The 12,147-nt window shown below is 36.1% G+C and overlaps 1 protein-coding gene across 1 annotated transcript in view; it reads left to right on the top strand.

Annotated features, from left to right (window-relative positions):
* CSMD1 (CUB and Sushi multiple domains 1) overlaps positions 1 to 12,147 on the top strand; it is a 1,210,601-nt gene that overhangs the window by 897,035 nt on the left and 301,419 nt on the right. The window contains exons 16-17 of the mRNA XM_037392820.1: positions 3,332 to 3,470; positions 11,016 to 11,203. Coding sequence (XP_037248717.1) covers positions 3,332 to 3,470; positions 11,016 to 11,203 — 327 coding nt within the window. The remainder of the gene's footprint in view (positions 1 to 3,331; positions 3,471 to 11,015; positions 11,204 to 12,147) is intronic.

The following is a 12,147-nucleotide window of genomic DNA, read 5'->3' as shown; positions in this document are numbered from 1 at the left end:
GTGTCATTGCAGTAACTTAAGGATCTGGGTCATATCACTTTCAAGGTTTTTATTTGGGCAATTTGACAGCTTAGGTCTCATAACACTACATTTCTGAGACAGAAAGAAAATTTGTGAGAAAGAAAGAAAGAAAATTTAGAGATACTGGAAAAAACATATTAGCAGCCTGGTAGAAGTTGTGTGTGTGAACCTAGATGTTGTACTAGCAGGATTTCTTATCCTGATTAAGGCATGGAATGAGTTTTGCATGTGATGAGTTTGCCTAGAGCAAAACCAGCCCACTCCAAAGTAAAGAGTAGGGCAAAGTTCATCAAAAGATATTTTCTCGTTTTGAAACTCGATACACAATTGTTAATATACTCAGTGAAATCTTTGTGTGATTTTATTTCCACACACATATATAAACAAGCCAAGATAAGCCTTTGAGAAAAAAATGATGAAGAAAACAAATACAAGAATCACTCCTTAAGAAAATACATAAGTAACATTGAGTTATCCTTTCTTTGAACCTTACAAGACATTTACCTAGTTTTTAATCGAGAAAGGATTAAACTATTAAACTCTTTTTTTTCCCCCCCCCCCCAGATTTTGCCTATTGTTTATTTTGATATAGAATGAAATTCAGTTCTTTTAAGTTACATTCAGGTTGTGTTATTTTCTTACGTGGATTCTCTTTCTAGTTGATAATTGAAGGAGTTTCTGGATTTGGATTACAGTATGGACTAAGCATCCTTGCTAGTTAATTTAGAGACAATTTAGTTTGCTTCTAGTTATCTGAGATTTCTGAGCAACTGTTGTTTTTTGTTGCACTGCTCTGTGGATTTGTATACTTAACAATTTGTATAAGCAACACCTGAAATATGCAAAGTGATGTGTTATGATCAGGTGAGGATCAACAGTCTTCAGGTTGTTCTTGTTTTTAATACAACAAAATTTGATTTAAAAAACCACCATGCAATAAACTGCATTCTTTATTAGCTATACACAAGTAATGTAAATGCTATTTTCCTGGCCAATCATTTCGCTCCTGAGACAATTCATTTTGTATATTTTCTGTTTTGTGGGTTGCTTTTTTCCCCCACTTTCTTAAGTCTGGAAAAACTTCCCAGAGACAAGTCCAAGTCATGAATGAAATCAAATAACCACTCTGAGGTCAATTATTATTTTTTTTTTGCTGTTAAAAACATTGAATCAAAATGAGGAATTTAATTCACTACTTACAGATTCACGTTACTATTTATTTCCATATGGCATAATAGGTTTGCTTGTTGCTACTTAGAGAAACAGAAATGACAAGATTTCCTGCACTGCAACATGGAATTTGCTAATAATGATACCACTGATTACTTGAGTGTAATACAAATGATACTAAGATACGTTTACCTGTCCTTGAAAGTGTTCCTGTTTTAGACTGCTCCATAACCTTAGGTAAAATGTAGCATCCCTGTGCTATGACAGCTTAATTTTTTAAGTGGCTCATGTTTCCCAAAATTTGTTCAGTCATTTCTGCCATTGTTTAATCCTGATGCTGATCTGAAAAATGTTCCCTTGTCTAGCCCTGTTACTTTCATAGCCCTGTTGCAATACTTTTTTTTTCCCTTTTATGGGAGAGAGTCAAGTTAGAGAACATTTAAACAAATCTGACATACAGAAATGGGCCTGCTGGGATGCACCCAAGAATGCTGAGTAAGCAAGCCAACAACATTGCAAGGCCAGTCTCAATCATCATGGGAAGGTCATTTAACCCAGGGAGGTTTCTGGGGACTAGAAGAAAGCAAATTCCTGTTTTCAAGAAAGGAAAGAAGAGGCATCCAAGGAACTGAAGCGATATTCCTAGAAACCATTTCCAAATAATGAAGAAGGTGGTGGTGACTGGGAGCAGTCAGCATGAATTTATGAAGGGGAAATAATGCCTGACCAACCTGATAGCCTTCTATGATGAGATGACTAGCCTGGTGGATAAGGGAAGACTAATGGATATTTTTTATATCCTTTTTAGTAAGGTGTTTGACACTGTATCATATAAGATTTTCATTTACAAACTGATGAAATGTGGGCTAAAGAAGTGAACAGTGAGGTGAACTGAAAACTGACTAAACTGTTGGGCTCAGAAGATTGTGGCCCTGGGCATGAAGTCCAGCTGGAGGCTAGTCCATAGTGGTGTACCCCAGGGGTCAATACTAGGTCCAATACTGTTTAAAATGATCAGTAGTGATCTGAACGCTGGGACAGAGTGCACTCTGAGCAAGTCTGCAGTTGATGTAAAACTGAGAGGAGTGGCTGATACACCATATGCTTGTGCTGCTGTTCAGAGGGACCTTGACAGAGAGGCCAGAGAACTGGGCTGAGAGGAAATGGCAGGTTCTTCCCTTCTGTTCAGCATTGGTGAGGCTCCGTTAGGAGTGCTGTGTGCAGTACTGGGATCCTCAGTACAAGAGAGGTGTAGACATACTGCAGTGAGTCCGGACAAGAGCTGCAAAGATAATTAAGGACTTGGAGCATCTGTCATACAAGAAGAGTCTCAGAGAACTGGGGTTGTCTAGGCTGGAGAAGAAAAGGCTCAGGGCTCAGGAGGGATATTGTCAATGTCTATAAATACCTGATGGGATGCTGTGAAGAAAATGGAGCCAGATTCTCGGTGATGTCCAGTAACAGGACAAGAGGAAATGAACACAAACTGAAATACAAGAAATGCTGTTTAAACATAAGAAAAAAACCTTTCACAATAAGAGTGATCGAACACTGGAACAGATTGCCCTGAGAGTCTGTGGAGTGTCTGTCTTTGGAGGGCGGGCATGATCCTGATTGAATGTGGTCCTGTGCAATCTGCTGTATTGAGCAGGAGATGGACTAGATAATTTCCAGAGGTCCCTTCCAGTTTCACCTGGTTTATGATTTAATGGAACATTTACAACAATCTGTTCCCCTGAGCTGAATGATTACTCAAAAAGGTATTAGATGACACGGTACAATGAAAATTAACTATAAATTACTTGAAAACAATTTTTCTGATATTTCCACATAACTATCGAATCATACTAGATCTCAAAAATAATGATACAGTATTTTTTAATGAGATAAAGTGAGTTTCAACAGAAGGCAGGCTGGCAGAATCAAGTGCCACACTCTGTGTACTAATATATGTATAAAGTAATAAGCTATGATACTCTGCATTTTCTGAATATGCTTATAATGTCGAAAATTTAGTTGTGTTGTATAATAAACTTATTTTCCTATGTTTTTTAATTCAAATTTTGTAAGTTCTTTATATATATAATATTGTATTAGAAACACTGTGTATGACAAAAGCGTACATGCTTTTTTCTTTCAGCACCATGTGGTGGACATTTGACAGCAGCAAGTGGTGTTATCTTGCCACCAGGGTGGCCAGGATATTATAAGGACTCACTTAATTGTGAATGGGTGATTGAAGCGAGACCAGGGCATTCCATTAAGATCACTTTTGACAGGTGAGAATCATAAAGTCTAACAAGTAATGCATGAGCACAAATATTTGTTTTAAAATTTAAGAGACAAAATATTTTTCAAGAACTCAAACCAGAAAAAAAAAAAAAGGCCAAAAAAACCCCAACCCACAAACTTTGATGCAACACTCATAGTACTACTCTTCAGGAAAAAAAAAAAGTTTTAAACTGTTTTTGTATTGTCTTTATTTATGTTTTAAACAATTTGCATTAAATGTCCACCTCCTAGCACATAAATAGGCATATCTTAGGGATTTCTGACTACTTTTGAATTCAGGTACAACTATGCATTGTCCCTGATGATGACTAAGTCTTAATATAAGAGAGCATAATCTGCCTAGACAAGTCCATAATATGCCCGGTGAGCAACTGGATGACAGGTTGGCCTCAAAGAGTTATCGTAGGGTATATAGGGTTACATCAGGCTCATGTCCAGTCACCAGTGGGGTTCCCAGGCCTCAGTTCTAGGGCCAGTAGTGTTCCTTAATGTTTTATAAATGATCTAATGAAGGAATCAATTGTACATTAAGTAAGTTTGCTGATTATATTAAACTAGGAGGAGCTTTGGACTCCCTCAAAGGTAGAGAGGCCTTACAGAGAGATCTGGATAAACTAGAGAGTTGAGCAATCATCAAAAATATGACATTTAACAAGAGCAAGTGCTGGGATTCTCTATGTGGGTTGGGCTAATCCTGGTTATATGTACAAACTGGGGGATGAAAGGCTGGAGAGCAGCCCTGTGGAGAGACATCTGGGGGTTTGGGTCGATGGCAAGTTGAATATAAATCAACAGTGTGTGCTGGCAGCCAAAAGGGCCAACCATGTCCTGGGGCATCAAGCCCAGCACTGCTGGCTGGTCGAGGGAGGTCATTGTCCCACTCCATACTGCACCGGTGCGGTCCCACCTTGAGTACTGTGTGCAGTTTGGGGCACCTCAATAGAAAAAGGTCATCAAATTACTGTGTCCAGAGAAGGACAACCAAGATGATGAAAGGTCTCAAGGGCAAGACTCAGAAAAAGCAGCTGAGGTCATTCAGCTTGTTCAGCTTGGAGAAGGGAAGGCTGAGGGGTCACCTCATCACAGCCTGCAACTTCCTCAAGGGGGGGTAGCGGACGGGGAGGTGCCGACCTCCTCGCTCTGGTGACCAGAGACAGGACACAAGGAAATGGAATGAAACTGCAACAGGGGAAGTTCAGATCTGAGATTAGGATAAGGTTTTTCATTGAGAGGATGGTTGCGCACTGGAACAGGCTCCCGAGGAAAGTGGTCATGACACCAAGCCTGTCAGAGTTCAAGGAGCACCTGGATGATGCTATTAGTCATATGGTTTAGTTTTAGATGGAGCAAGGAGTTGGACTGGATAATCCTTATGGGTCCCTACCAATTTGAGATACTCTGTGATTCAGTGTACATTAGCATACTATATGCTAACACAGTGGATATCAGGATTTTGTTTGGATACTGCAGGTTTCACCATGAGTACATTGACACAGACATCAAAACAACAAAGAAAGAGATGTCCAGACATCAGGATATTGTTAAAGGCAGAGTCTTAAACTTAATTTTAAAGTAGTATATAAATCAAATTCTCATCCCAATTGATTTGTAAAAATGTTATCGCAGTGTGGACCTAAATTAGAGCTACTGGAATGCACTGGGATTACGTCCCCGTATAGTGTGCAGGTTTCTTTTGGAATAATAATCTATTCGTCAAGAGGAATAATTTTCAGCATAGTCTAACTCTTATGTGGAGTGAGGAGGTACTGAATGGATTTAGGCACAAGGAATGTGAACCACAGCTTGTTTAATCCTTTTGTGATTATTGTAACCTCAATTAATACATTTGTCTAACCATACAAGTATCTAACAACATTGTGTTTTTTTCAAAGAAAGTATTAAAAAAAGAAAATAAAACTTTTAAAATCCTCAGCCTTCAAACATCTTTGTAAAATAAGTAAAAATTATCCATTTGTTTAGGCTTTTGATCTGGATACTAATATCACACTAAATACTCTATTTGATAACAAGATGCAAAGGACAGTGGGAAAGACAACACCTGGAGCTAGGCTGCAGTGGCTTCTATTCCTGTATCCCAAGGAGTAATAGTGGAATTGTCTAGTTTCACCTTCACATGGTGTCCAAAGTGATGAGTAAAATTGTTGAGTATCATTCAGCCTTCTATTTCTAAAGAGAAAAAATGAAAAAGGATGAAAATTTAGAAGGGCAGAAGAACATACAAGTGACTGAGTCAAATCAAAGATCAATCTTGCTCGGTATTAAATTGCTCACAGGGACAAAAATGCTGAATCTTAGGAAAGTGTGAGGACCAGATAAGTCTATCTGATATTTCCTCTAAGTACTTCTCCAGTTAGCAACTCAGGACATTCCTGAACTGAAAGGTTTGTTTTTTTTAATATGCTTAGTGAGTTTCTACTGTATCACTGCCGTTGATTTATTTGCTTCCCTCTTGCACCCATGTAAACTTAACACTGACAACATTCTTCATCTTGGGGAACTCATTTGAATAACTGTCTCAGACTGAAGTGCCACTGGTACAGGTGGTGGTGTATACAGACAAAGTGAACAAGTCAACAGAACTAGACAGCATTCACCCAGGAGTCCTGAATGAGTACAAAGATGAAATCGCTGAACAATTGGAAGTTGTGTATAACTATAACGTTCTTTTAAAACTGTCTTGATACCTCTGCACTTCAGGAACTATATCTTTTATATCTTTCATGGAGACCTAAAGAACTGTATGCTGGATGCCCACTAGGAAAACTATAACAAAGTGTAGCACTAGTGGAAGCATAGATATGTGTGCTATACTGAGGAAGTGTCAATATGGCTTTTGTAAAAGAAATCCTATCTCAGAAACCTATTGGAATTTTTGATGGTGTCAGAAAGCATAGAAATATGCTGGATATAGTTTATTTGGGTTTTCAGAATGCAAGTTTTGTCTTTTACACCTCACCTTGCAAAGGGCTATTAAAAAGCTAAGCATCATTTTAATACAAGGAAGGAGACAGCATAAATAAAAACGTAATTAACAGACAACAAAAGTCTTGTAGTGGAATTTTGAGTATTCTACAGAGATCTCTGTTATGTCCAAAACTGTTCAGCATGTTCAGAAATTATCTTAAAAAGGAGAAAATTGGATTAATAATACTAAGTTATTCAGGATATTATAAACAAGGGATGACTGAAGAATTGATGAAGATTCTTACAAGACTGGATGTCTGGGTAACAAATTTGCAAGTACGTTAAGTAAATGCAAAGTGAATCATAAGAGAAATAATTACACCTTGACATATGAAATGATATGGTTTGAACTTAGACTTGTCACTGAGCTGCTAAAGTTCTGGTAACCCTTTGTCAAGAAATAATAATGAAGATTTTTGTGAACATGATAAGGGGCATGGAACGTAATTTAGGGGGAAGATTAAAATAGGTTATATATTTAGTTTGCCATATCCTTTTTCCAGTGCTCTTTTATTCTCCTATTATAAATGTGTTAAAGTCAGGGACAAAGGAGAAAATGACCAATACCAGAGAAGAATGAGAGCTGTTTAAACAATTTTCATAAAATTATCATGTTACTTCTTACAACAACAAAAGGTGGTTTGCTTTCATTGCATTCAGTAGGGAGTTCCAGAATTTTAAGATGCTGAGGTTGGTTGTTTTTTTTTTTTTTTTTTTATCATTAAAGACTTAATATTTTAATTACAAACTTATGTTTATTTGGCAGATTTTTTTAAAAAAATAAATCATTGGAAGCATGAGGTTCAGGGGTGTCTTCCCAAATACAGTGAAAACAAACAGCCATATAAGTTGTAAGATGGAGCATTTTAATGTTATAAAAGGAAATGTGTCGCCTGAAGTTGCAGATATTTGGATGACTATGACCTTAACAGTATGACCGCTATATTTCTTAGGATATTAATGGGAAACCTAGGCTCCTCTGACATATGATCCAGTTTAAGTCTAAATTTACAGAATTTTAGACAGATGCACACAGATATTCAATTAACAGAATTCTAGAGATTTGTTTACAAATTGAACTGCAATGATACTAAACAAGAACTGGGAGTTCACCCTGATACGAAATTGAGAATTCTGATCATGTATAATTTTTAATGTACAGCAGACAGTCAGTTAATCTACTCCAGCTTTTTATCAGCATTATTAAAAGAAGGATTCTGCTCTCCTTTCCCTAAATATTTCAATTACAAAGCAATATTACCATTAAGCACACTGGTTGTGGTAGACAGAGAAGAAACTTTTCCTTGCTTTCTTTGGAGGTTTATGGACCTTTCCTGGCAGGTTTTTTTCATCTTATTATAAATTTAATTAAAACTGTTATACTTTGGGAAGTTCATGATAGTATAATAATCTTCCTTTTTCAATAAATACATTTTCTTTTGTTAACATTAAGGCTTTGCTACCCAGATTAAAGATTGGATGGAAAACCTTTTGATTACTTACAAGAAACTAACTCTGCTGTCTGATATAACATTAGCAAATTATAAATCAGTAAGCAAAATCACTATCAAATAAATTTTACGAATCAATTAATTGGTTTTTTTCAATTCTTTCACAAGTACAATATTTTGTCAAGTATTTTGTCTAGTTTGGGGAAAATAGAGCTCTTTTATACTCTGCTACTTGACTTGCCATCACAGATACAGCTGCCAAAATGAAACTTCTCATGAACGTGATAGTCATAATGTAAATTATCTCAGTCTTGAGCTAATTAAGCTTTACTGTTGCTAGACAAATGTGCCTTACCGGAATACTTAGAAACTTTCCAGAAACAGCAGAAAATGACTGTGTAAGCCTATGAACATTTTACACTGAAACATTTTGCATTTCAGACCATGACAGAGTGGAAAGGTAACAAAAAAGTTACCGAAGTGATTTGAGCCATAAGGAAGAGGGCTAAAAGGATAACTGCTGACTGGAAAATTTTTTTCTACTTTGAATATTGATGAAAATTCATTGGATAAAATATAAACAAATCTCCTTATTCAAAACCCACCTAAGTATATATGAGAAATAGTACAACATAGCATTACTGAAGTCCTAAACATTCTCTGTGAACATTTGGAGGACACCCGACCTTTTACTAACATAAGTATGCTAATAAACATTAAAACAAAATAAATACACCAAAAACTAACTCTTAATTAATTACTTTCACTAAGGATGTAGTACTCCCAATAATAAGTTAACATGATTTATCATTTCAGTGACAGATTAGTTTCCCTCACAAACATAACTGTCAAAATAATTGAACCATTGAATTATTGATCTTGAGTCCATTCATTATGAGTATAAATAAAGTATTTAAACCAGCCTAGCAGTGTTTGTCTGTTTTCCTCATTCTGCTGTGGGGTAAATCAATGTAAAATCTCTGAAATTATGGAACTGAATAAAAAATAAGGTACTGAAAAATCTGTCAAGTACTTTAGTGATGCCCTCTGTTACTTTCTTTTTTGGTAAATTAAACAGAACCAGAAAACCTTCCCAGACACAAGAACTCATGTGTTTGTGCAGTTAAATTGTTGAAATTGTCCCTAACACTTCTTGAGCTTGCCAGCTAGCATTCTCCCAAATAATTATCAAGCATGGCCAGGAGTTAGCGTGGGCAAGCGATCATTCATAATAGGAAATTTGAATAAAATCTCCTTTTATGAAAGGTTTAAAGGATGTATTTAATAGTATTGATATAGGCCATTCCATGCTAGGTGTCTTGACTGCCAGAAACTGCTCCTGAAAATGCCAAATGTATTAGCAAGCCTACAAGCCCTGTATTCTGCTGTCCGAGTGGATGGATAACAGTGAAACAATTGTCTGGATTTTAGCCAAAATATTCAGAGTAGGTAGCTTTGTTGAAAGCACCATAAATCTGGAGAGTTCTCTGTGTGAAGAGGAAGGAACACTATGGAGGGCATAAGTTTCCAAGCTTTCATAGTTAAGCAAACACCTTCCAATTTCTGAATGTGCTTTTGTTCTCAGGGAATCATGAGAGAACTATAGAGATTACTAAATGTGTGCTAAATCCAGACTTTCTGTTACTAATACTGCTGTGTCCGTGAAGATGATTTTACATGACCGATGCTAATTGGTCTGTAAACTATAATGGCCTGGCTGGGGAGCTTGCTCATCCTGTCACCATTACCTAACAAAGTATAGGTTTGTAAACAGTTGTTTGCACTTTGGAGGAATGTCCCTTATATGTCCCCTTTTCCGAATGTAAAATAATTTGTAGTTTTCTTTAATTACAAGAACACAGTTTTTTATCTCCAAGCCCACTGAACGTGTCCCATATTGGCAAGACAGCTTAAGGGCGATCGCTTTGAAAAAAGTGTTGTATTATATAGGGACACAGTTTGTTGCTCTCAGAAGTTGAACTAATAAGCCCTGTGGGAAAAGAAGAGAAAATCTCAGAACATATGCATTTCTGAAAGATTAAAAATTTATGAAAATAAGAATATTAGGTATGCAGGCGAATATATTTAGACCAGTATGGATATCTGTGTAATAGCACAAACTTTGTTGACTGAAAAATTGATGTGTGCATGGTTTAGATGCTGCAATTTGCAACAGTATCTAATATAACCACAGTCTTGAAAAACATCTGGTGCGAAAAATGCTAGCCAGCGTTTCAGCTACAGAAAGAGCAGATTTAAGCTGTTTGAGTAAAGAACAACTAGTAGTGGATGGCAGTACACATAGACATGCTTTATGAACTGGAGAAATGTAATGTGGTTTAGTGATTGACACAGACATTGACTCTGCTGTTGGTTTTAAAGTTGTTTGTTCTTGTGAGTCAAGTTGTTAGTCACCTCCTGTTCCACTCATCTATATTATCTGTGTTTTGGACACACTGAGATAAACTAAGGATTTCTGCTTACTATAACTCCCAAGAAATTTCAAAATGAGGGCTTGATTTAAGTTTAGGATTTTTGTACTGCTTTACTTGATAGGACAAAAATAATTGTTCACAAGTAAAGTAGCCAACTATGTTAAAAAAATATTTAGATAAAAAATTAAACAGTTGCATATATAAAACAGCTTTTGCCAAGTAGCAGATATCAAATGTCAAATGTTGAAATTATTGAGATGAGATAATGACATATGGAAGATGTTCCTAGGATGTCCAACTATTATTTAGCCTGAGGGCAAGAAATCTCTTGGATCTTCATAATGCAGTTTTCTTTGAGACAATTTGCATTTTTGTACCCAAATTCTCCACTAAATGTCTTTCTGAAGCACAGTCATATGGTTGATCTGAGGTATAATACATCCCTTGTAGATTTTATGATACCAGACACAAGAAAGCAAGGAAAAATATGTGTAAAACCTTCCTTAGTTGTTATCCTCAGTAATACAGTGATGGACCCGTAGATAGGCAAGTTTTTATGTGTATGATATTCTTGATCAGTTACACATGGTTGCATTTCTAGCAGTTAAAGAAAGCAACACCATACCTCTACCCACCAGCTAACTTTCATATCCCTTTTTAGATTTCAGACTGAAGTTAATTATGATACTTTGGAAGTCAGAGATGGGCCAGCTAACTCATCACCATTAATTGGAGAATACCATGGAACACAAGCACCTCAGTTTCTTATCAGTACTGGAAATTATATGTATCTGCTGTTCACTACAGACAACAGTCGTTCCAGCGTTGGTTTCCTAATTCGCTACGAAAGTAAGTCTGATATTTCTCTGAGATTTTTATTTAATTTCAAAAATAACATTCAATTTGAAAATGAGCAAATGAATGTGAAAAAATAAACTTCAGTAATTATGTTTGTATAGGAACAAATTATGTTTAGTTTATGTTATATTGACAATTCTGAAATGATTATTTCATTTTGGAAATTTTTGTTTCATGAGTTCTTGTATGTTATTCACAATATTTATGGACCTTGGTCTTTAACAAAATGGAAAGTAGTTTAAGAAACTTGCCCTTATGGGTAAAGGTATGCTGTCCTTTTTCGGTTTGTTTGGGTTTCACACCCCCAAACCCCACCCCACCCCCACCCGCACACACTCTCTTTCTCTTTTTCTCTGGCTTTAATACACTTTTTCAGTACCAAGCAGAATTGGGCCTTGTCCGTGGTGATTCAAAAATGCAAATAAATGCATAATAATATGTCTCTGTGAACTGCAGAATCATTACAATAGCATTTTATTTTAAATTAGATATGTAAATTACATATTTTATATGGTCTGAAGTTACGCTTATCTTTATATGATAGCATAGTCATTCTCCTAAGTACTCAATCAAGAAGGCTTATGCATTTAGTGTGGTTGTGCTAAACAAATAACATTTATTGATTTTTTTTATTTGGAAACTAATCTGATTGCAGTAAATTTGCTGTCATATTGAATCTGGAATGATGCCCAAAATATTTCATAGCTATATCAAAACTTGGAAATTCTGCATATCTTCTTGTAGCTTTGGCTCAGACATGGTGGTGGTAATGGCTGAACAGATAATAGCAAAGCTGCTAAATCATGTAAAGACAAGGAACAGTAGGTAGGTTTCTGCATGAGTTAACCTGAAGATACTGATTTTCCCTGATAGTATTGGATCTAAATGCTGCTGTTACATTTTGTAAGACATTCCTTTAATATTTATAATTTTGT

This window comes from Falco rusticolus, chromosome 6, assembly GCF_015220075.1.
Source record: "Falco rusticolus isolate bFalRus1 chromosome 6, bFalRus1.pri, whole genome shotgun sequence".
Classification (NCBI taxonomy): Eukaryota; Metazoa; Chordata; class Aves; order Falconiformes; family Falconidae; genus Falco; species Falco rusticolus.
The sequence above is the reverse complement of the archived record's forward strand: the minus strand, read 5'-3'. Positions and strand labels throughout refer to the sequence as shown.